This window comes from Trichosurus vulpecula, chromosome 4 (assembly GCF_011100635.1).
Source record: "Trichosurus vulpecula isolate mTriVul1 chromosome 4, mTriVul1.pri, whole genome shotgun sequence".
NCBI lineage: Eukaryota > Metazoa > Chordata > Mammalia > Diprotodontia > Phalangeridae > Trichosurus > Trichosurus vulpecula.
Genome location: NC_050576.1, coordinates 65172267 through 65198357, shown reverse-complemented (window position 1 = coordinate 65198357; position 26091 = coordinate 65172267). Strand labels below are relative to the sequence as shown.

General features: G+C 38.5%; 1 protein-coding gene across 1 annotated transcript; it reads right to left on the bottom strand.

The window, feature by feature from the left end:
- LOC118847467 (dimethylaniline monooxygenase [N-oxide-forming] 4-like) lies at positions 1-20321 on the bottom strand. Its single transcript, XM_036755950.1, has 9 exons — positions 20160-20321; positions 19160-19326; positions 17024-17212; positions 15443-15605; positions 12086-12228; positions 9684-9883; positions 7572-7924; positions 5584-5653; positions 1-1595 (listed from the first exon to the last, which is right to left on the bottom strand). The coding sequence occupies exons 2-9, from the start codon at positions 19289-19291 to the stop codon at positions 1163-1165; spliced, it is 1683 nt and encodes a 560-aa protein (XP_036611845.1). The 5' UTR covers positions 19292-19326; positions 20160-20321; the 3' UTR covers positions 1-1162.
- Between the last annotated feature and the right edge of the window lie 5770 nt (positions 20322-26091).

Sequence of the window (26091 nt, the reverse complement as noted above, 5' to 3'; positions counted from 1 at the left end):
GCTGAGATGAGGAAGAATTTATTCTCAGGTATGGCAGATGGTTTATACAATTTCATGGAAGGGTGAGATGGAATACCAAGTTTGGTAAATAGTTACTAGTCCAATTTGAGTCAAATATAGAGTCTCTAAAGCAGGGATTCTTGGGGTGCATGTGTGTGTGTGTGTGTGTGTGTGTGTGTGTGATGCACTCTTGGCAGTCAGATGTGCTCTATAGACTCCCAGAATCATGTTTTTACATGAATAAAATAAAATACATGGGATTACAAGTTAAGCAATCATGTTGAAATAGACTTCTGTTGAAATACAAGTTTTGGGGCTCCAGATTAAGATCCTCTGATCTAATGGATAGTAATCTAATAATAGATAAAACTTATATAGCAATCTAAGGTTTGTAAAATGCTTTAGATATAGTATGTCATTTCATATGAAATAAGGCTGGAAAATTAGGGTAGAATGAGATTTTGGATGGCCTTAAATCCTGGGCTAGGTAGTTTAGATTAAGCAGGGGAGCAGTTTTATGGAAGATAGGAAGGGAGTGGGAGAAACTGAAGGTAGGGAGACCAATTAAGAGGGTATTACAGCTTGAGCGTCCTTCAAGATTATCTCAATAGCAACAAGAATGTACAGTGAGTCTGGAATCTGGCAAGTACTTGTACATAATACATACACAAGTGTTTGTGTAGCCTACTGTGATAGTCTAAGGGATGGTTGGGCAATCAATCTCTACAAGAAGATAGAGATTATATAGAAAGTAAATGGAGGGTGGAGAAAGAGTACTATGTGAACTATCAGAGAAGAGGCCGGAGGGGACAATGATATTGACTATTCAATTTGGTCCCATTCTGAGTTATAGGTATAATGGGATAAGAGAATTGGAAGAGGTCAGTTCTGAGAGTCTTGGCTCCTGTGGAGGGGGCTGAGATAGCCAGAGAAGGGGCTAAGGCCTAAGGGTAAATGATTTTAGAGATTAACAAATTCTCTAATCAAGGAAGCAGAGATCAGTTGGCACAGACAGGTAAGAATAAATGCATCAGCAAAAGTATATGGAATCATTCCATCTAATGCTAGGATCCTTTGTTCTAGGATTATTCTATATGCTTCCTCTCCTGTGATGAAGGTTATAGAACTCAGACGCGAGAGGAGGTTGTTGCATAGATGTTATTCATGCTTGCCAATTACTGCCTAGGTTAGTGGAAAGTCTATTCCCCAGTTTTCCAAGTCCAACCAGTCTTATCTGAAATGAAGATTTATAAGCAAGCAGAACAGCAAAAAACAGCACAGATGCCCCACCCCAGATTTTTAGCCAGCGAGGCACAGCACTAGACTCAGAAAAATCAGCAACAATTCGAGTTTGTAAGGGCTTGAGGGTCCGGTCCCATTGAGTCAAGATGGCATTTCGGGCTCCATTCCATTTCCCAGGTCCTGTCAGTCTGTACTGGTAAGAAGTGCAGGGACCAAAGAAAACTTCCTTTCCCAGCCTGGGATCCTTGAGGAACAGGGATAAAATGCTGGGCTTTGCTCCTATGAATGTAGCAAGTTCATCCATGAAGGTGATGTAGTCCAGTGTCTCTTTGATGGGATTCATAATGATGCCCCTTAGTGAAAAGAAGAAAAATGATAAATCCTTCATCATTGCTCAGTTCCTCCCCAAACTTTTTCAACTCCTTTTTCACAAAATTTCAAGAACCAAAACATGAAAGGGATGTTTTTCTTGGTCAAGAATAGATAAATTTGTTTGTTTTGTTGGAGAGAGCAAGAAGAAATATTTTGAGAAATGGGGACAGGTAGAGTGTAGAGTGTAGGAGAGAAAATGGCAAAGAAGTAAAATTAGTGGAGTAGTTTCAAGTGTTGGTTTAGGAATCTGAATTCAGTATGAGGGGAAAGTCTGATCACTGTAAACATGAACTAGAAATGTCCTTCCTGTAGACATAAACCTATATTCATTCAGAGACTTCCTAGAAAATCCAAAGTGTGGGTTTCGTGGGTGTTTTTGGATTCCAAATACTGCTTTTGTTTTCATTTAAAATAAATCAGGAATTTGCTGTTGATAGGAAACAAAAATGTTCACATCTTGCTAGATTTTTCTGTACAAACTAGAAGTGACCAAAGAATTTAGAGAATGGAATAGATTTTAATTTTAGAATCAGTATCCTTATAAAATACGGAATTTAGGTGTTACAAAGGAATTCAGCAGCCATTTAATTCAACCCATACACTCAAAAGAATCCTTGCTACAACATAACAATCTATCCAACAAGTATTTTTAAGACAATTAGGAAGTTCAAGGCACTGTATATGTATATATGTAATGCAAATAAAGATACTGGATAGGGGAAAGTCCAGTAATTTCACAGACATAGAGAATACCTAGATGAGGAAACTCTCTCCATCAATGTGGGTTTACCTTTTCTATATCTGTTGGAGTGTTGGTTAGATTACTGAGAAATTAAATGATTTGTTGAGGGTCATAGAGCCAGTATGTCAGAAATGCTATTTGAACAAAAACAAAAGGAATTTACAGTCTGCCTTATAAGTAGTCATTGGTCCTCTTCAAGAATGAAGGAACAAAACAACAACACAACAACAACAACAAACCACAACAACAGTTCTGCATGAGGTGTCTATGCAGAGAGAGAAAGACTTCCAGAACAGGTGATCTGAGTTAAACCTCATCACACATATTTCTTACAAGTGTGCCTCATTACTATTATGATCCAAGTTTAAACTTATTTCCCCGTGGATATCATGTGTATTTGTGGGAAGGAGTGAACCAGCTTCTTAGGAGGTTTGTCTTAACTGTCCTTGCTGTGTTATCTGAGAGCAGTAGTAGCTATCATCTGGGGACCTGATCTGCCGACTTGAGCAGAATTTGGGGAATGCTGCCATTTCCTTCTCCTTCCCCTTCTTTATCTTCCTCTCCTCCTCCTCCTCCTGCTCCTCTTCCTCCTCCTTTTTCCAAAAACCTGGGACAATTTCCTTTTTGTAGTGCACAGCTTTCATTTTTGATTTCTTGAAATATAGCTCTGAAAAAACAGGCTTTAAAAAGGACCATTGTGTTTTAAATGGCGTTACTAGATTATGCCTTTAAACCCAAATCACTCTGGCTTTCATTAAATGGCTAACGATAGCCCCAAACCAAATCTCTGTGGCTCATTGTTTAGCTTTGGATGTCTTGGAATGAGTGTTAAATAGCAACTATTTTCTGTTCTGGCCAGAAACTCTGAGGTTCTTCCTCTCCCAGAATGAAATCTTTGTGATAGCAAATTGGGACATCGTTTGCCTTAGTTCTTACCCTAGCCTTTAGTCATTGAATGGGCATGGACTCAGACAAATTGAGACTTGGGAAAGACCTTAATTTAGAAAGGCCAAGGTCACCCATTGCATCCTGGGGCCATCACTAGACATCTTGACCACTGGATTTTGATGCATCTCTGCCTCCCTTAAATCCAATTCATGCCCAAGTCATCACCCTTGTGATATCATTGGTCCTCTTGGAGAACAAAGGACAAACAACAATACCAGGAGCAACATCCAGCCTTTTCTTGAAGATCTCCAAAGAAGAGAACCAAATGGCTAGGTGGTGTAGTGGATAGAGTACTTGGGCCTGGAGTTGGGAAAACCTGAGCTCAAATTTGACCTCAGATACTTACTAGCTGTGTGACTCTGGGCAAATCACTTAACATCTGTTTGCTTCTATTTCCTTAACTGTAAAATGGGGATAATAATACTACCTGCTTCATAGGGTTGTTGTAAGAAGCAAATGAAATTGTTTGTGTAAAGCACTTTGCATGGTGCTTGACACATAGTAAGTGCTTAAAAAAAATACAAGTTCCTGTTCCTTTCCCTTCTTCCTATGGAAGCTCATTTTATTCTTAGCACTAAATATAAGGAAGTTTCCTCTTGTATTAAGCTTAAATTTACCTTTTTGTGACTCCTAGCCATACTACCTAGTTTTGTCTTCTAGGGCTAATGTAATCCTTTTCCCACATGACAGCCCTTCAAATACTTAAAAAAGAGCTATCACTTTCAATTGTGATTTAACTTATAAGACTATGAAATGAGGGCAGGCATACTTGTTCTTTGAGTATCTGCCAGGGCAGACCATTATGGCTTCAGAAAGTGAGGCTGCAATCACACTTTAATAAAGTACAGAGGGTGTAGGGGAAAACAGCACAGAAAGTGATGGGAGGGGGATACAGAGGCAAACGACGTGAGGATGGGGGTGGTGGAGGAAGGCAGGCAGAGGTGGGGAAGAGGATGGGAAGGGGAAAGGCACATAACTATGAATTAGAGTTGGGAGTACTCAGCAGTATGGACCCCATGAAGAGGAAAAGGAGGGGGCAGCAGTTTGAATTCTCATTTTTATGGGATTTTGTGGGGGAAGAGACTAACTCTTATCTGTGCCACCTTGTGGTTATTCATTAACATATCTACATCATCTCATAGTGGTCAGTATAACTTTAAAGTCACCATATCCACATCACCTCAAAATTATCAGCACTATTTGGTGTTCTACTGATCTTCCTGCAGAGGTTTAGAGCTTATCTGAGATTTATATAACATAGGACCAAAGCATATCTACAAACGTATCTACATACAAAGCATATCTACAACATATCTACATCATCTCAAAGTGGTCTGTATAACTTTAAAGTCAACATGTCCACATCATCTCAAAATTATCAATGCTATTTGGTGCTCTACTGATCTTCCTGCAGAGGTTTAGAGCTTGTCTGAGATTTACATAACATAAGACCAAAGTGTCCCAAACAGCAAAGCCAAGATGGCTTCCTCTGATTCAGTGTGTAGTAGCAGGATATGATTTTTGGTTAATGCAGGATACAGTTTGCAAATTACTGTCCTCTGATTTTTGGGACAGTCTGTACATGACTTCTAAGTTCCCCTTAACAATCTTACTTCCTGGTATTGCTAGTTGTCGACCTGAAAGTTTGGTTAAAGGAGGCAAACAGGCTAAGTGATATATGTGTGTGTGTGTGTGTGTGTGTGTGTGTGTGTGTGTGTATACATATATATATGTATTTATATTATTCATTTCCTTAAAGCTAGCAGACATAGATCTTGGGGAATGCCATTTCCCTCCAAGAGCCAAGATTCCAAAGCACCTTGCATAGTGTCTGGCACACAGTGTTGTTTAATAAATGTTTGTTCCCTTGCCTTTCCTTCCTTTTCTTCCCATGAAAGCCCATTCTACTTTTGGATAGCTCAGTTATGTGGAAGTTTTTCACTAGGTCTTCTGTAGTAATATGTTTAGGGATTTGCGTAGGATTGCTGGCAATATGTGTTCTATCTAGATCTAATGGTATATAACAAACACTAAGGGCCAACTAGATACAGCCTTCCATTAGGCTGGGCAACTACAAAGTTTATTTAAGAGAGGGTCCTTGACCTCAGATAACTTATAATCTTCCATGGAATAAGACACAAAGAGATAACTATACATAAAAACTGTTTTTTATATTTAAAATCTTTTCTGTGGGTCATGAAAATGACTTTGATATATAAAATTTATTTTGTGAAGAAAATCTTCACTTAGTTGTCTCTGTGGTGAGAAGTATTTCATACCTTTTAACAAGCTGCTCCTTCTTGGTAGCCTCTGCCATCAATTGATTTGTTGGAGGTATCTTGCATAACCCTATGACAAAAATAAAATGCATGGCTTTTCCTTAGTTGTAGACAATTGGCCAGAGCATGCCTGCTAAAGCTATTAGACTTGAATATTTCAATGAATCAGTAATCTCATCTGTGTGGGCACTCTTTTTACCAGTGTAGGTCACAACCCATCCATGTTTTCTCAACCTGGGTGACCCTTTCCCATGATTTTATATAAATTCTCCGTAGGAGAAATTTAGCCAGAGCACTAAAAGCCTTCTGGTTTCAATATTTCTTAGATACTGGTGAGAGACATGGCATGGGACTCTCAACTGTTATCCCTAAAGTTTATACAGAAGTTAAAATTGATTCTAGAACAATGCCATGGATTTAAGACTAGAAAGGACCCTAAAAAGATTCTAATTTAACCCCCTCATTTTACAGATGAGAAAACTGGGGCTCAGCGAAGTTAAAATACTTGTTAAACAGATATCAGAGGCAGGATTTGAAATAAACTATGATTCTGAAGCCAATCACTTTTTCATGCTAGATGTAATTATTTTAAAGAGGCAAATCAGATGATCCCAGAAACTGGTCTTATTGTGACATATACCCTAACTTCATTTCCCTGTACTTTAGCTTGTGCATACAATCATGATGAATCTCCTCCATCTTCTAGTCCAGTCCCAGTACTAGGTCCCTGTTTGGTACTGAAGATTCTCTTTCAGGATTATGGGCTAGTCATCTTTGTCTGGTACCCCTGCCTGTTACCTCAGTCCCTGTGCCTGTTTGTCTGCTATTTGCTAACAGAAATATCTTAATGCAAATTATTTGCCTGCCCTTACCTGCCAAGATAATCTCTTGCTGATCACCATTAGATATGTCCTAACACTTTGCGTCACTTTGAGCAACTTTCCATTTAAAGCTGCATTTTTGTGAAACCTCAGCCGCCTGCTGAAACTTCCTTCTAGTACCTGCTGTTGGGACCTTCCTTGTTCACCTGCCCTATATTGTCTTCTTTGTCTATTCTCCAGATTCCACTTATCCCAGTCTGACCCTCATTGTTACTATGAAGGTTAATCTTGACAAGAATAAGGATGTCACACCAATTTATTGGAGACATTATAAAACCGTAGGATCATAGACTTAGAAATGGAAGGGACCTTTAAGATCGTCTAGTCCAATTCTTTTATAAATTTTACAGTTGACAAAGCTAAAGCCTAATGAAATGAAGTGATTTACTCCAGTTCACACAAGAGTGGCATAGTACATAGAAACAGGCTGGACTTGAAATCAGGAATACCTGCCTTCAAATATACCTCAGACACTTTGTAGATTGGTGACCCTGGGAAAGTAATTTCAGTTCTCTGGGTCTCAATTTCTTCATCTGTAAAATGTGGGGACTGGATTTTATTACTTTAAGCTCCTTTCCAACTCTAAATCTATGATACTGTGTTAAATAACAGAGCTGAGTTATAAACCAGTTCCTTTGACTCCACATCTAGCATTCTTCTCACCGCATCCCCCTGCCTCTTTCTAAAAACAGTCAGAACTGCCCTGTTTGAAAGACTGCTTAGGCATCCCAAATTTTGAATCAACTTGAAAAATTTGAATGTGCAACAAAGTAAAGTCTCATCTCTATAGTTATAGACATCATACATACCTCTCTTCTCAGACCCATGTATCATACAGGATTCAGAATTCCTGAAAAACTTTTCAATTCTATCTGGATTACATCAACACACAATTTGCCCTTGCCTATGGAAAGGTCATATTGCTTGAAAGCTTTTTTGAGGACTTTTAAAAAAAGGAAGAAATATTTCATTTGCTCATTCCTACAAAGATTCTGTATATTTTTGGACAAAAATTGTTGTTTGATTTTAGATAGTTGGGGAAGTGGTGACAATCAGGCAGAATTAGGTTATTTTAAAAGTTTTTGAATCCTAAGAGAATATCTTTACCCTTAAAGACTCTTGTGGCCCATCTTCCCTGGAGTTCTACACTGGGCAAGAAAGCTCCTTTAAGGCTGATGTGGCCTATGACAGCCATTGTTGGCTTTTCCAGGTTTGAAGGAAATACATATTTGTACAGGTAGATCTTAGTTTTGCACAGACTTCTTGTAGGTTCTTCAAGGAAGGGTAAAGAGAATGTGAATCCTGTAGCAAAAATCACAGCATCAATATCCTCTTCCACTGTACCGTCTGTAAAGATGGCAGAGGTTTCTGTAAACCTTTCCACATTGTCCTTAACAGTGACAGTACCACAAAGGATACAGCTTGGCAGTTCATCATTTACAATAAAGCTTGGTGTTTTCCTTTTATATGGAAACAAAGACACAAAAAATCCCACTCAATGATTTTGTATATAGATCAATTGCTCAATCAATAAACATTTATTAAGCACCTATTATGTGCCAAGTACTATGTTAAGCCCTGAGGAACTGTGCTAAGCATTAGATGAGACTAAAGCACCTAACCGATTTATGGAAATTTGCATTAAATTGCTTATTTTTATGAATATACTAATCTATTTAGTCAAAATAATCCATCCAGTAACTTTCCATAGGCTTAAGAATGTTTCTAACTTCTTTTCCAACTTCCATTAGTAAGCCTCAGAGATTTCTTCATTACATATTTAGAAACAAAATTCCTCTCTAGGAATACAGTTATCCCTTCAACATCATGACTTTCCACATCATGGGTTGGCGTAAAAAATTAAATGGAAATTTTGGGGGAGGTTTGTGGAAGTTGCAGACGACATGTGAAGGGCAGCAGACAACACAGAACCGATGACTGAATACTTAAACCAAATTTTACAATAAGATACTATAAACACCCCATAGAAGTAAAAGAAAAAGAAAAAGAAAAAAATTCAGACTTCTTCTCTGGTATGAAGGGTGGGCCAAAAGTTTTACACAGATTTTCCAAATTGCTTGGACACTGTACCCCTAACCCCTTCAATGTGGAAGAGATAACTACATTTCTGAAAGAGACCATGTAACCTCTTCCCAAGGATTAGCTAACTGAATATCTGTTTATCCTTGTGATGAAACTAAGCTCAGGCAGAAGTAGAAGCTCAATGGAAATAAACTAAGTCTAAAAGGAAAACAGGCTGTGAAATGAAATTATTTAAAGAAAAATGAAAAATGCACTTTCAGCCTATGTACTATACATTTCAAAGCAACTGACTGATAGTGATATTTAGCCATATGATTGATTTACTTTGAATCATTCTGTTCCTAGAAAGACTATATACTGAATCATGCTTGCTTTCCCATTTATTTCCATTGTGATTTTGGAGATGTGGTTACCATGAGGGTAGGAGTGAAGAAGTAGATTGAGCTTGCAATAAAAGTCATTCTTTAAAATGTTACCATTTCTTTTGATGATACTCTCATTTGGGTGATAAATATAGGGCTCATTACAAGTAGTTGGCTATTTAGCTAGACAATGCATGCCATTCTTTCTAGAAGTTTATACCCCACAGTATTCCGTTCTATTTATTGGATCATAGATCTAGAGCAGTAAGGGACCTCAGAGGCCATCTAGTCTAATTTCCCCATTTTATAAATGTAGAAATCAAGGCCCAGGGGTTAAGGTTAAACATTAGAGTCAGGAATTGAATGAACTTTCGCCTTTTTACTCTAGAGTCAGTACCCTGCATGATGTTGACTCCGTACCAAATTATCTCCCTAATAATACCTGTTATTCGATATTTGACACTTGTTAATCACCAAGGGATATGTGATTCTTTGAGTTTACTGGTACCATACATATTTTACTTCTAGAGTCAATCTGTCTTAGAACTTTTCAAAGAAAATTTAAATTCCTTGATTCTCCAACTTGATATGAAGCCAACAGTCGGTCTCTTGTCAAGGATTCTTCTAAACTCTCTAATTAGCCTTTTTTTGTTTTTTTGGTCCCTAAAAGCTGTTAACTCCAAGTATTTTTGATCAACATAATTATAGTAACATGATGAAAATATTGGCATTTTAGTATAAATTTTAACTTCCCATAATGTCATGATATTAAGAAATTTCTGCAAATAAACTTTTTCTATTTTAAAATGATTACCCTTTAGGAATACCCAATCCATAATTCTTGTGGTTAAACCATTTTGAAATTTGTCTCATCATCATCCAGTTTCTCTTAGATGAAGGCAGCCTGCGTGAAATCATCTGATGAAATCTTGTTATGAAGATCATAAAAGTGGGGTAGCCATCTTTAGAAAGACGGCTAAGGACCCAGCTACCAGTTCTAGTACTGAGAAACACCTAAAAGGTAAGGCATGATGGATAAAGTATCAGTCACTTTATATTATTTCTCCCCATGGAATCCATACAGTAGTTTTAAAGTCTTTGAGAGCTTTAAATGTCTTAGAAGTGAGACATATTGAAATTTCCTCAAATGAGAGGTAATTCCATATAGTGCAGAGAGTGTTGGCTTTGAAGTCAGAGCACCTGGCTTCAAAATCTTACTATGGCTATTTACTGCCTGTGTAATCTTGGGCAAATCAAGCCTCCTCTCTGACTCTCAGTTTCCTCATCCTTAGGGGTTCAGACTAGATAATTTCTAAAGGGTCTTCTAGGCAACATCTATGAATAATGCAAATTCAAATACATTTTGAAATAATTGAATTGAATATGAAATAATTGAAAAAGAAGGAAGCAGGATCAAAAGACTGGTGCACAGGGGAACAGATAAGTTTCTAGACTTCTTATTGTTATTATTATTATTTTTTGGAGGTAATTGGAAGTATATGACTTGCCCAGGGTCACACAGCTAGTAAGTGTCTAAGGCCAGATTTGAATTCAGGTCCTCCCAACTCCAGGGCTGGTGCTCTATCCACTCTGCTTCCTAGCTGCCCCTCCCAATGTTATTTTACAAATAATATTTATTTGACAAGAGGCAGCCAAGGCATATAGAAGAGAGAACTGGTACTGGAGCCAATAAGATCTGGGTTTAAGTTCTGCCTATGACACATATTGGCTGTGTGACCCTAGGCAAGTCACCTGACTTCTTAGCATTCTAAAAGACTTGAAGTAAACATAGAAGAGGCTGACCCTGAATTGAGGGAGAGTTTTCTCATTGAGGAATTGCCTATATCAATGAAAACACAGGTCCAGTCTGTATTCAGAGGTATGTTGGAGCCAGTTGGTACCAGCTGGCAGGAACTGATTGTTAAATTTTTGTTGTTAACATTTATACCTCAGAAATAGGCAAATGCTACAAATCAGGGCTTTATTTATTATTTTATTGATTGTTTATACTTAAGAAAGTGATGGAGAAAATGTTAATAGTACAGATTAAACTTAAAAAATGTGTCCTACATACATTTTTGCCCCCTAGAGAGCTTGTTGTTAAACATTTATCAGCAGATTCCTGTCCAACACATTTTTTTTTCCTGATTTCTAGAAAAGAAATAACTGAAAACACTTTATCCTATACCACTCCTCCCTCCCCATCCCCTTACATTAAATTTTTTGGGGGTCTAGCATCATAAAAGTAAGTGTAACACGTAAGGCATGCAGTATTAGCATTTCTATCCTCAAGCATTCTGAAATATAGTATTGTGTAGTGGAAATATTATTTGAACTTGGAGTTGGGAGACTTGGATTTGATTCCATATTCTGGCACCTATTAGCAATGTGAGCATAGGTGTAGCACTTAATCTCTTTTTGTAAATCTTAAAGCACTTTATAAATGAGAACTATTATTAATAAAATGAAGATTTGGGAAAACATTTAATAGAACTATATTGAAATTTATGTATGTTTATAAGTTTGTTTATGCCTATATGTATCATCTACATATTATATTTTATTATAGATTCAGAGCAAGGATCATCATGTTTAGAGCTAGAAATGACCTTAAAAACAATTTAGTCCAATCTTTTCACTTTGATTTCCCTCTTCACATATGTTGCTTCAAAACAAAGTTTTGAAATGGAAAAAAATATAGTAATTAGAACCAGAATACCTGAATAGAATTCTGGCTTTGCTGGACAAATCACTTTAACCTTTCTGAGATTCAGTGTTCTTATCTGCAAAAATGATAGGATTAGGTAGATGAACTCTTACTTTAAAATCTTAATATCTTATTAGTAACAAAGCTGAGATGAACTCATATCTTTTGACATTTGCCTTTAGGTCTATAGGGAAATCAGAATTTCTTATCCTTTTCCTGTCTAGGAATGAGACAGTAGTAAGAAATAGGTTTCTGTGGAAACTGCCTAATGGTCAGACGTCAATAACATTTTTCTAACATGCTCCTTGGAGACGTGCCCCTTCTGCAAGTGGAAACTTGCCATGTAGAAAGCTAGGACTAGGGGTATCTTTGAGAAATTCTAAGGTTTATTTCATCATGTATTCTTCTTAAGTCATGATTACCTTGTATGTTTCATAACTCCAAAGGCTAAACTCCAAAGACTTATGGGAAAAATGAGAGTCAGAGAGCTTATAGAGAGGTCAGTATACCCGAGATGCCACACGACTGAGTTCCACCGCAAGATCACCACCAGTATTCCCAAGACCTATCACAAGGACCCTTTTGCCCTGAAAACTTTGAGGGGTCTTGTATTGCTGACTGTGTAAGATCTGGCCTTGAAATATGTCGACTCCTGTGAGAAAATGAAAAGAAGAGGCATAACTAAGCATAGGAACTATATCAGTGGAAGCAAATGGAGGCACGAAACAGTTCTGTTAGACAACACGAACCCAACATATATTCTGTGCAGCATAGCTGTAATGGGCAATTTTGTCCCAATTTGGGGCAAATAGCTGGAAAAGGGTCCAGGGGCAAGCAGCCCTAATTGTGGTTGTTTTTATTTAGTTGTTTTCAGTTGTACTTTTTTATGATCACATTTGGGGTTTTCTTGGCAGAGATATTGGAGCGGTTTGCCATTGCCTTCTCCAGATAAAGAAACTGAAGCAAACAGGGTTAAGTGACTTGCCCAGGGTCACACAGCTAGTTAGTGTCTTAGGCTAGATTTGAACTCAGAAAATGAATCTTCCTGACTTTTAGGTCCTGTACTCTTATCCCCTGCACCACCTAGCTGCCTGAGCAGATCTAAATTGACCCCCCAAATAACCATGGGTGAAGAAGAACTCCTGGATACCACCTTGCAGAGGGAAGGCAGTGACCTTGGGGTACTGGGTCTCAGAGAACCAGGGCCCGTGCAACATGAGGCTGCTTCTGTCAGGCCATTACTTAGGGAGGAGCCAGGTAGGGCTAGATGGAGGAGGAGCTCAAAGTGGGTGCCCGCTGGTGAGGATGGGGCCGAGAGTGACTGCTCAGTTTAATCATTCTTCCAAAAGAATTTCTACACTGTTTGAAGTTATGAAAGCTATCATATATGTTGCATAAATGTTGCATATTTTAAACTTGCATAGTCTTTTAAACTAATTGTTTTAAATTTCTACCAGAGTAGTGTGGTGTGAGGAAAATTACATGGAACTTAGAATTATAGGAACTGGCCAGGTTTTAGTTCTAGATTCGACACTTTTTGTAGTAACCCCAAAACTGTAGGCAAGTCACCCTCTAATCTGTAAAATGGGGATAACAATATTTGCCCAATCAACCAATCAATCAATCAATCACTTCACAAGGGAGCTGTGAGGAAGCATGTTGCAAATGGTAAAGTGCTATGTAATGAGAACTTTTGTTATGAGACACAGATTGAATAAGGAACTCTCCGAGTCTTAAGACCAGTTCAGTGATATCACTAAACAACCCCTTTATTCAGTATATTCAAAACAACTGGTTACTTGAGTGAGGAAAAAAATAAGCTATATTGTGTGATTGGATTAAATCTATAGAATTAGTCAAAAGACATTTGATTACATTTTTTTTTCTCTTTTGGTCCAGATCTCTCTCCTCTGATCTAGAACTCACCTTGTGGAAACTCTCTGTACTGGCACGGGGTGTCAAATTTGCCATTTAATGGCATTAAATAGTTGCCTGGGGTCCTAAAAGATTAAGTGTTTTCACCAGTCTTACAGTTATTGTTATCTCCAGGCAAGGCTTGAATACAAGTCTTCCTGACTCCAAGGATAGCTCCCTGTCCCCCATGCCTCCTTGCCTCTTGACTAAGTTGATAATTACAAAAAACAAAACAAAACAAAAAACAATGATGAATTTTAAAAGACTCTGCTGATATTGTGTGGGTGTCATCTGGCACTATTTATTCCCAGTTTATTATTATTATTATTATTTTATTTATTCCTGTTATTCCCAGGCAAAGAGGAGAAATAGTCTAGACACTGCCTATATGGGGAAGGGACAATGTTCAAAACCGGTAAACTAACTCTGTACACTTATAAAGGCATTGTTAACTGTTTTTTTAGAGCTTTGAGGGCCAAATAGGAATTCTCAGAGAAAGAATTTGAGAACCTTTCTTTAATAGCTCCAAAAAGAAAATCATTAACTTACCATTACCGTGTGTAATAATTATAATTCACAACTGCATAGTGCCTTCAGATTTACAAAGCACTGTACATCCATTATCTCCTTTGGTCTTCATGACATCTCTGTGAGGTAGGCAGATAAGGAAATGGAAGTCCCCAGAGTTTAAGTGACTTGTCCCATCATACAGCCAATGTGTCTGAGGCTGGTATCAAAGACAAGCCTTCCCGATTCCACATACAGCAGCACTCTGTCCACTACCCCATACTGTCCTTCTCTTACTTATAAAACGCTTAAATGTGTACAAAACACTCTAGATACGTTATCTAATTAGAGCTTCATAACAACTCTATGATATAGGTACCACAGGTATTATTATAAAATTGCTATTTTATAGATAAGGAAATGAGACTCAGAGAGGTAGGTGATTTGCTAATAGTCACACAGCTAATAATCATTGGAAACAGAATTTGAACCCAGATCTTCCCGACTCCATGCCTAGCTAGTTGGCCACACTGCCTTTGTAGTATAGATTTAAAGAAAGGAAACAATTATTTGATTGGTTCACATATAATGTTTCCAAATAATGCACACAGATTAGTTTTCACCTAGATTAATTAAAATATATTTCTCAGGAAACTGGAAATTCCTAGCATCAGTTTTTGGGACCCTTGAAGTTTTCTGGAGTCGGTATGACCTGGAGTCCTAAATGAAGCATTAAACTAGTTTAATCTGTAAGCACTACAAATCTGGTTTCTTTCCATGCAAGGCTAGGCTTAGATAATGAAATAATTAATACGGTTTCCTACAATTCAGTAATTAAAGATTTTACCCACACAGCTATGGTACATACAGAATGATTGAATATTATTCCTGCAGAGAACTGCCCTATCTGGCCTGGTCTGTTTGGCTAAAGATGTCCACCATGATTGACAAGTATACTGGGAACAGGAGGGATGCAGAACTTCTGAATCATTAATGTTGTTATTATGCCTACAACTACTACTATTCCAATGATGATGATGACTACCAGAAGTACCTTACATTTGAATAACAATTGATACTTTTGCAAGCCCTTAAAGGCACATTTTGCCTCCATGTTGTGATGGATTTGATCAGTGATATCAAAAAGAAACAGGCTATTGAACCATACCCAAGAATCTCTGCCACTGCATATTGACTAGAAAACCACATAGTAACATTGTATATGTTCTATTGTTTGTATTTATTTTGTAAAATATCTCCCAATTTTTTGCATTTTAGTCTGAGTCAGGTAGCATTTGGGCACGTGTGCCCTGACAGCAGGTGTTTGATGCCTCTGGAGCTGCTTATGACAAAGGACAAAATGCTCTCATTGGTAAATGAAATGCTTTTCTCTAGAAAAGCTTGGCAGAGTAGCTTCCACTCAGATCCCAGTCTAACTGACTCACCAGGAAAAGATTCTAGAGGTAAGTGAGGATTCAGGTAATGTCCTGTGCAGATCATGACTGCATCAAAGACAGCTGTATCTTGCTTCCCCTCTGTCTCTGTCACCACTTCCCACTGGCCAGTGGCAGAGAAGTCTGGATGCTTTGTCACACTGCACACAGTTGTCTGAAAGGAAAGCACAGAAAAGCCTTCTCCCTAATGAGGGTTCAGGGCCAGACCCACTACATGGTGGGAATGATGCAAGAAAGAGCTCCAAATATGGGATTGGCTGCTGTTCTCTGGTTATAAAGGACATGAAATTCTCAAACATTTCAGAGAGGGAAGATGGACTAGGACAGCAACAGCAAGAAGGGGATACATGGAAATATCTCATCCTTAAAGGATTCAGTAAAAAAAAAAAATTGCAGGATTTACTGTTAGGGCAGTGCTGGAGGCAGGTTGCACTGCTGCTCCAGATTGTTAAATTTTCGATGTTAATTTTTACACCTTAGAAATTGGCAGGTGCTACAAATTAGGGCTTGACATTGTTTTGTCGATTATCTAGACTTAAGAAAGTCATGGAGAAAATATCTATAATGCATATTAAACGTAAAAATGTATCATGTGTCTGTTTTTTTGGAGGGAGAGTCAATTGTTAAATGTTTACCAGCACACCCTTTCTTACAAGTATGCTTTTGTAAAGAAGTCTTAAGTATTTATTTATTTTTTCTTTTTTGGAGGCAATCCGGGTTAAGTATCCACTGAGCCATCTAGCTGCCTCATCTTCAGCGTTTTAGCTGTTCTGCCATCTCCTATGAACATTGTACTGGAGGAAAAGAAATGAAGACAAATCCCTCCCTACTCATTAGCACACCCTGATGACTTAGTGAGTGAGGTAAATAAATGTCCAAGGTCACTCAATTTACCTGATTCCAGTAGCACTGATTTTAATTCTCCCATATCCTAGCGTTTATTCTGTCTGGAAGTCTGAAGGGTACTCAAAAAGACTACAGTAGAAAAGGGAGAGATCTTTTGCAATTTCCCTAGCACAAGCATCTCTTCTTCCTTACTACCAAAGATATCTTACATCTATTGAAAAGATTTATACATAGGATCATTGATTTTGAGCTTTAAGGAAGGTTAGAGGACATTTCATCCAAGCCTCTCATTTCATAGCTAAGGAAACTGAGATCTAGAGTGGTCAAGTGACTTGCACAAAGTCACAGGGGGAGAAGGTAGACAAGTTGGAAATCGAAACCACATCCTCTGACTCTCAATTCAGTGCCTCTACACTACCAAGCCAAACAAATTTTAAAAAATCAAGAAAGAGAGGATGTGTTAGAAAGTGCCCTCATTTGAAATCTACTCTTGATTCCTGGGTGAAAAGAAAAAATTAATAAGGGGAGGTCAGGAATTATTCAGTGTAAGTGTGAATCCTACTGGAGATCTGAGAGGACAGCCCTCCCTTTTGTCCATCTTGCCTCTTAGTCATATGGAGAGAAATTCAGGCAGGAGCTTACCCAGTCTTCTTTCCATGAGCTGGTTGCCCTGCTGACTGGAGTAACATCTGCTCCTCCAGTTCTCAAGCATCTAAGGTTTCTTACCTTGAAGTGAATGTATTTCAGAAGGTCAAAGTGTTTAGCATAGGAGTAAAGATATTCCATCATCTTTGCTTGGTTCATGTAGTTGGGATAATCTTCTTCGAAGGGGAAGTCACTGTAACAGCTCATCTCCTTGGACACGTTGGTCACCACAGATTTGTAAACTTGGGTCTTTCCATGTCCAGAGGTTTCCTGAAGGAGCAGGAGAGTCAACTTTTAGAGAGGAGAGGGAGCAGAATTCAGTGTTGCCTCCAGGAAGCAGGGAAAGGTTTCCAGGAAGGGGTGTTCACTCCCTATTTGTGTGGGTTTCTTCTTATATCATAGAGTTGTTATAAGCCAAATTCTTCACAAGCTTTGTAACACTATCTAGATTTGTATTACGTAAGATGATGTAGTATAGAACATTAGACGTGGAGTCAGGAAGCCCTGAGTTCAAATCTTGTCTCAGAAACTGACTAGTTATATGGCTCTGGGCAAGTTATTTAATCACTGTCTGCCTCAGTTTCTTCATCTGTAAAATGGGGAATAATAGTAGTACCTACCTCCCAGAGCTATGAAGATCAAATAAAGTAATATTTGAAAGCCACTCTGCAAATCTTAAAGCACTACATAAATTCTAGCTATATGCTGTTGTTCAGTTGTTTTGATGGGGTGATGAGACCTGAACCCTAAATATTGCCATGTATTTCAGCAGCCCAGATCACTGGCATCTCACTCAGGGCACCTGACACAGCCCAGCCCACGTAGATACTCAACAGTCTTTTCACAGTGGCTCTTGTACACGGCAGACTACTTAATAGGCCTTTCACAGTCCTCTTGACCCACCCCAGACCACTTAACTCCTTTCACTGTCCCACCTGGGCCACTGCAGGCTATTTATCACTCCTTAATCCCATCCAGATCTCTTCACTGTCTTTTTTCCATATATAAGTATCAATCTCACCCCCAGCAAGGAGCAGATTCACTAGTAACCCTTTCTGCTTCTATTGATGTTACAATAAACCTTGCTACTTTGACTGAAAGAAGGCTTGAGTGTTTGAATTCTTTCCAGGCAGACTTGCCCTGTACCCTGACATTTTGAGGTTCCTGGAAACCCTAAACCACATCAGTTTCAGTCATGTCCTACTCTTCGTGACCCCATCAGGGATTTTCTTGGCGAAGATATTGGATTGGTTTGCAACTTCTTTCTCCAGATAATTTTTTAAAAATTAAAAAATTTTTTTTTGCAGGGGGGAAGGCAGGGCTATTGGGGTTAAGTGACTTGCCCAAGGTCACACACCTAGTAAGTGTGTCAAGTGTCTGAGGTCAAATTTGAACTCAGATCCTCCTGACTCCAGGGCTGGTGCTCTACTTACTCTCCAACTCATTTTACAGATGAAGAACTAAAGCAAACAGGGTTAAGTGACTTACCCAGGGTCACACAGCTAGGAAATATCTAAGGGCAGATTAGAACTCAGGAAGAGGAGTCTTCCTGACTCCAGGCCCAGCATTCTATCTAATGAATCACCTAGTTACCCAAAGCTCTACATAAATTTTAGCTATTATTAGTATTAATACATAATTATTATTACTGTTACTGCTACTCTGTCTCTAAGTAGATCCCAGTCAACTCAATGCCACATCTCATGTTTGATGAAGCACTGGTCCAAGGAAAGTCTGATGACCAGGCTATCTATTGGATGAAAGTTTGGAGATAATATTCCAGTTGGCCTGTCCAGTGAAAATTAACTCTAGGGATTAACTGGCATATTACAGATTAACTACTATTAAATATTAACTATTACCTCCCTCCTTTTGGATATTATACTTCTTTTATTATTTTATGAGATTTCCTTACTTTTTTGGTTTTTTTTAACATGTCACACATCCATCCACTTGTTGATTCATATGCCTTAGAGATTACATAGTCCAGTGCCTTCATTTTAAGGTAAGGAAATTGAGCCCTGGAAATATCAAGCCCCTTCTCCAAGGTCTCTTAGCTAGTGAGTGGCAGAATTAGGGGTCAGACTTGTTTGTACAAGACAAGAACAGACAAGGATCATTCGTTTATAGAGTTCGGGGTGGACTTAACCCTACACTATCAGAGAGGTATTAACTCTGAAATTACAGGGAGGAGCAGCAGGGAGATCATATACTCACGGTAAATTTCCACAGACCCCCAATGTCATCACTTCTCTCGAAACAGGTGGGCTCCAGTCCCTCTTCCAAACAGCATTTGATGGAGGTCAGGCCACTCACACCAGCTCCAATAATTGCAACTTTTTTGGTCATGGTTTCCTAAGTCAGGGTTAAGTAAGACTTCTTTGCTGAAGAAAAGAAAGGAGATCTTATGGCAATGTGAGTGGAAATCCTTTATCCTCATAATAAAAGAAAAATGGGAAGCAGATAATAGAAGTAATGAGGTAATGGTATGTTAATGGAGTGCAAAGACTTGTTAACTCTAAGTCATCTCTTGAGCTACTTCGAGGGAGCTTTCTTGGAATTGAGACAATGTTATTTGCTAATTGAAGGTAGCTCTCCTGAGGGCTTAAAAAGGTTGAGCTCATCTGCACTAGTAGCCTGAGGTCCTCAACCTCCACATGAAAAGTGGGCACAATGACATTGAGGCACATGGGTAGGGAACACAGGGAACAGGGACACACTCTTCCCAGGCAACTGCAAATACAAAGGCAGCAAGACAACAACTTCAAGGAGTGTGGCCCCTGGCATTAGAGAAGAAAGCCTGTCATGGATTCAGGGAAAATAGCCTTTGAGAGTTGAGTCATAGAGAGTAGCATACCCTCAGAGCCCAACTAAGCTCAGCAGAGACTCTGACCCCAAGTGGAACCACCATACAAACTCCATGGAGAAAGGACCCCAGAGTGACTTCAGAATCACAGAAACTCTGATTCTGTGATTTCACCCAGAAATTCTTTCTAGATGAATATTTTCATGATGATTTCCTATCATATTTTCACTTCTTACTCTTCTCTGTTTCCTGCCATAACCTTGATGTGCAGAAGAAGTTAAAACTGAGGAACCGTTATCACAACTGCTGTTTGCATTCCTAGGAGACCAGATATGGGGAAAGTAAACTGCTACATAATCAAACAATGTAAACATTTACCTATAGCAAGGGAAACTGCCTCAATAAGCTTACCTTGTTAGCACAAAGTAGATTATTGGCTGCAACTGTGTGTTATCACTTTTCTTAAAAATCCAGGAGCCAAGCACTTATTCTTAGTTAAAATAAAATATTAAAAATCAAGGCACTTCTTAGTTGTAACCGGAAAGCCAACAGAAGGAAAAGTTCTTGCAGGTGAAACCGGTTTACGAGAAGAATTTCCACATAGCCTTTTGATCGTACTTCCTCATTTGTGTGAGGGACAGATGATACTATTTCCTGAGTCATGAAATTCTCTTTTATAATGAGACCTTTGGATGTGGTACAATAAACTCTGTCAGTCTCTCTCTCTCTCTCTCTGATTGTCACAGCATCTCAATGTTGTGAAATTTCCTGAGGCTGTGAGTGAAGTCAAAGCTGAGGTGAAACTTCTCGAGGCCTAGTCCTAGTGGAACTCCCTTGAGGATCTACTGTTTCTTGATTCAGTGGAGTGGGTCTGTAGGTATCTACACTTTACTCATGCCAAACCTCAGTCCCTGGAGACCCTGCCTTTTCTGAGGTCCTCTAAAGTTATTTAAGGAGGACAATTGCTTTACCCTTCCATTTTTGCCACTCTACATTCATTTCATGGTGATTTTCTGTCTGTTTATGGAGGAAATCTAGAAAGCCAGAGGATTGTTTGGGACAGGATTTTTAAATAATAGGAGACACATCTTTAGGAGAAACAAAGTAAATTTATTTTACAAACCTTGCAAGATTTGGGCACACCTCCATAATGGAGGAGGTGAGGTAAAAGGGAACCTGCCTTAATTTATACTCTTTAATGAAAAGATTCCCACCCACCTCTATCCCTTTTCACCATTGGCTGGGAGGTGGGCTTACAGTCTAGGCCCAAAAACTAGGCAGAAGACCAAGGTTGATCTGGTCCATTCAAGTTTTCCCTATCAGAACTCAACTGCCGGGGTGGCGCCTGAAAGTCTAGGAGAAGAAATGGAGTGGGAGGGAGGAGAGACCTTCCTGGAGCAGAGAAGAAATAGCTCATGGGAAGTTCACTATCTTCTAACATCTGAGAGAGAGAGGGGGAAGGGCATGCCCACAGCTCCAGGCCCTGACCTTCTAAAATCACAAGGCCAAATCCCAAACCTCTCCTACTCCCTTAGACATACCCTGTGAAGTCTTCACAATTATCCACCCCATTCAGGATTGAATTAGAACAAAGCAGAGACATTTACTGAAATGCCATTGAATGGTAGCTTCAAAACATTACTTCTATAAAGCTGGAGTGTATTGTCACACAAAACCCATATTATATCAGTTAAGAAGAGTGGACATAGAGTATGCACATAAAGAGGCAGATATTATAGAGAATTTATAATAGTACAATTGTGTTTATTAAAGAAGTAGTTGAATGGTCAGACCCAAAGACTTGGGTCGAACTTAGAAAGAGATCTTTAGTGGAGTGGTCTGGGGATTGATGATGTCTATCACCTCATGCTATTTAACATTTCTTATCAGTAACTTGGGTAAATACAGTATGCTTACCAGATTTGCAGATGATGCATAGTTAATCCTAAAATAATGGATTCAAAGTCAGGATTCAAAAATATTTTAATAGGCTAGGACATTAGGTCAAATAGAGTAAGATGAAATATTAAATGGAAAGTTTTGTATGTGGGTTCAAAAATTCAACTTCACCAATACAAAATGGGTGAAGGCATGACTAGATATCAAATTATCTGAAAAAGATCTTGGGGTTTTAGAGGACTGCTATAGCTCAATGTGAATCAGCAATATGAAGGTAGCCAAGAAAGTTAGTGAAATTGTAGGCAATGTTGGAAGGGTGGCATAGTTTCCAGGTGGATCAGGCCATTTCCAAAATTTTCTGTTCAGTCCCTGGTGCCACCTTTTTGGGGCAAACATTGATAAGCCTGGAAGCTTCCAGAGGAAGGCAACTAGGCAATTAAAGAGCATCAAGTTCTTATATAGAGCAGTTAAAGGAATGCTTAGTCTGGAGAAGAGAAGACTCAGAGAGAAAGAATAACTGTCATAGGTATTGAAGGGATAGCATAGGGAAGAAGGATTAGAATTATTTTGTTTGGCCCAATAGGGCAGACTTAGAAGCAATGGGTAGAAGTTGAAAGTAAGTTGAAAGTTTAGGTTTGCAGTAAGAAGAAACTTGATTAACAATCTGAGCTATCCAAAAGTGGAATGGTCATCCTCAGGATTTGATGATTTTCTCTGGCTACACGTTTTCTAGCCAAGGCTAGATGACCACTTTCTTATGTATGTTTAGAGGGGGTTCTTGTTCAAGCACAGATTGGAGCAGATGGGCTTTGCGATCCCTTCCACCTCTCAAATTCTGTGATTCTTTGATTCTGTGGCATGACATGCAGGGATTCAGTCCATTTTTCACTACATTTTTACCTCTGAAAACAAATGATACTCAATCATATATATGACTTCTGATCATTTTGGAATTTATCATCAAACTCTATCACTGTTGCTTTGATATCTACTGCTCGAAGCAAGGTAGAGTGGAAAAAAGCTATGGGATGGGGAATTAGTAATGCTATCTTCAAGATATGACCCAACTTTTGGGCTGAATTTTGATGAAGGTAGTTAATTTTTCTGGTCCTTGACTTTCTCATCTGTAAAATGAAAGAGCTGGACTGGATGATCCCTGCTACTGGATCCTGACTTATACTTGCTATAAAAAAGTGTCATTAAAAGAAGGAAGTAATTCAACTTAATGCTACTAGAAAATTTAAAAACAGATATTTATGATGACACTCTGTAGTAAGATCTGCTTAGGGGAAAATGATTCAGCGGTTAGGAATCTAATTAGTGTGTATTGATATGATGTCTGACTGGAGTAGAGGATTAATTTAAGAGAGTAATGGTAGATAAAGATGGAAATAGAGTTAAAAAATTTTCCCAATTATTAAGCATTTGTTTTTTCTCTGTCCCACTCCCTCTCCAAAAACCTGGAAAAAAGAAAAACCAAACTCTTGTATAATACATGCATAGTCAAGCAAGGTAGATTGTGATTCATTGACAGAGACCAGCTAGGTGGCATAGTAGATAAAAGAGAGCTATTGGGGCCAGGAAGATCTGAGTTTAAATCCTAACTCAGACATCTACTAGTTATATAGCCCTGGATAAATACCTTGCTTACCTAGTGAGCCTACTCCATTGATAAAATATTTTTAAAACAGTTTCAAATAGTATTGGTGAGTTCTGCTTTATGGTATAATTTTAAGTTTGGTAAAAAAAAATTGGCCCCCTTACCCTTAAGACTACTTTTTAAGAAACATTTTATTTTTTCCCAATTTTGTGTAAAAACAACTTTTAAGATTTGTTTTATAAATTAAATTCCAAATTCTCTCCCTTCTTTTCCTTCCCCCTCATTGAGAAGGCAAGCAATTTGATTTAGGTCATATATGTGCAGTCATGCAAAAAATATTTCCATATTAGTCATGTTGCAAAAAAAAACCTCAACCAAACACACAGACAAAAAATGCAAGAAAAATAAAGAAAGTAAAAAAAAAAGGATGTTTCGATTTGTAGTCAGACTCCATCAGTTGTTGCACTGTAGACGGGTAGCATTTTTCCTCATAAATTCTTTGGGATGGTCTTGGATCATTGTATTGCTGAAAAGAGCTACTTCATTCATAGCCGATCATTCCCCCAGCTCTTCAACTCCAGTCAATCTCAAATGAAGTAAGAATTTACAAACAGACGGAACAGCAACAGATAGTTCTGGGGTCCCCCAAACCTTTAGCCAATGAGACACCGAGGCAGACTCAGAAGAATCAGCCATGACTCCAGTTTATAAAGTCTTGAATGTTCCATTCCACTGAGTCCCAATGGCATTTCTGGCTCTATCCCATTTCCCAGGTCCTAGAAGCTGGTATTAGTAAGAGGTAGAGGGACCAAGGAAAACTTCCTTTCCCAGTTTAGGATCCTTGAGGAACAGAAATAAGATGGTGAGCTTTGCTTATATGTATATAGCAAGTTCATCCAGGTAGGCAATATAGCTAATTTTCTTCTGGGTGGGATCTTTAATGATGCCCCCTGGGTGGAGAGTAAAAAGAAAAAAATCATATTTAATTATTCAATTCCCCTTCAGACTTCTCAAGGTGGAGGTAAATGACTTTGTTATTTAACCATTTTTTTAATGGAATTTCATACTCAGTTTTCACTGTGGTTGGTGGGATGTCATTCATACCTTTTAACAGGCTGCTCATTCTTGGTTGCATCCGTCATCAGCTTGTTTGTTAGATGTACCTTAAAAAGCCCTATGACAAAAAACAGAATATGTGTCTTTTACCTGATTCCAGGCTAATAGTCTAGATCAAGGATCAGTAAACTACTGCCCTACAGCCAGTTCCTGTGACCTGTTTTTGTACCATTCATGACCAATGATTATTTTCATACTTTAAAATATGATAAAATTTTATTTAAAAATGTAAAAAAATCATTCTTAGTTAGCAGTCCAAAAACAGGCATGTAGGTTGGGTTTGTCCCACGGGACATAGTTTGCTGTTCCCTGGTTTAGACCATGTCTTCTAAAGATTCTCTCTTTTATAGAAGGTCCTTCCAGAGTAGAGGAGGCCTTCCTCTGATTATTTTATTATTTTTCTGTATACCAAGGCAGCACTTACACTAACCATCTGCTATCTCTTATATACCAAGACTTAGAATTTAGTGAAAATTGATGGGAGAATAAGAGTGACACAGTTATTTTCAAGAAGTGAAATCTTTCTTCATTGTATGTGGTTCTGAGAATCTTCCTGTTATAAATATGAAGATCTAGCTAGCCCTCTCTTTACCCTATAACCATGCCTCACAAACACCTTAGGGGTTTGTAGCTCTAGGGAAAAGCATTCAAAGAGAAGCGTTTATGTATTCACTGGCACCAAAGAGAGTGCTTGAAAGCAGACTCTAGAAAAGGGCTTTGTTCTTGGATCTTGCTGGATATTGCTCTGAGGACATGCTTAATTTGATCACATCCTGATCTACTGCCCCTGGTATCTTCCCATCCAGATTCCCATCTGATACCTTCTCTTGGCAGATTCTCATCTGTTTTGTCCATTCCCTCAAATTTGCTTTGAACCCTATGCGTGTACTCAGACTTCATTTCTGCCTGCACCTTTCGGCTTGGTCTGAATCTCCCCAGACTGACCATTGCTTTTATTCCTCAGATTATGCTTTTCCCTGATCTAGATCACTGAATATTGACTTTTGCACCTGCCTCATTTCCTTGGATTTACTTTGACACATTTGATTCTGATGATCACATGGCCACCTCAGTTCACAGCTGTCTGTTTCCCTTTCTCCCAGATCCTCCCTACAACCCTTGGCATCCACCAATTTCTTATCCTGACTCCCAGTCCTAGCCACTTGCCTCTTGTCCTGATCTATTTGTTCTGTAAAACTTGGACTCAGTCATAAGGCTACACTCAAGGATCTAGAAGGCCACAGGTAGTCTCAAGGCATCAGGTTCCCCACCCCTGGCTTAAATGTTTTCTGTTAAATGGAGCTGGCAATAGTGGTAACAACAAAACAACAAAATAATTAATAATAATAATATTGATAATGATAATGATAATAGCTAGTTTACCTATCTTACAGGGGTGTTGTTGTAAACCTCAAAGAAAAAAAAGCACAAAAAGAACTATAGAAATTTAAATTATCATTTGCCAATCACGTAAAGCTTACTAAATTTTCAAAGAACATGTTTGTAACTTAAAGGGATAAATCTTTTCAAGGTGGGTAGAAATTTGTTAGTCCACAGTGCAACCATAATTCAGAAACACTATTTCCATTGGTGTTTTGGTAGGCTAATTAAGAAGGGACTTTGCCAATTCCTTAAAAAGGGGAATCTCTAAAAGACAGCATTTGGTAGGCTTTGCAGCGGATTATCTGAAGGTAATGATGTGTCTGAAGGTAATAAAACAGCATTTAA

Coding starts and splice junctions, on each gene's coding strand:
- LOC118847467 (XM_036755950.1), bottom strand. CDS start 19,291: ATGACCAAAAAAGTTGCAATTATTGGAGCTGGTGTGAGTGGCCTGACC. Junction 15,606..17,023: donor TGAAATACATTCACTTCAAG/GTAAGAAACCTT, acceptor CTTTCCTTTCAG/ACAACTGTGTGCAGTGTGAC. Junction 9,884..12,085: donor TCAGTCGTGTGGCATCTCGG/GTATACTGACCT, acceptor CTTACCTTTTAG/GTGTTTCTCAGTACTAGAAC.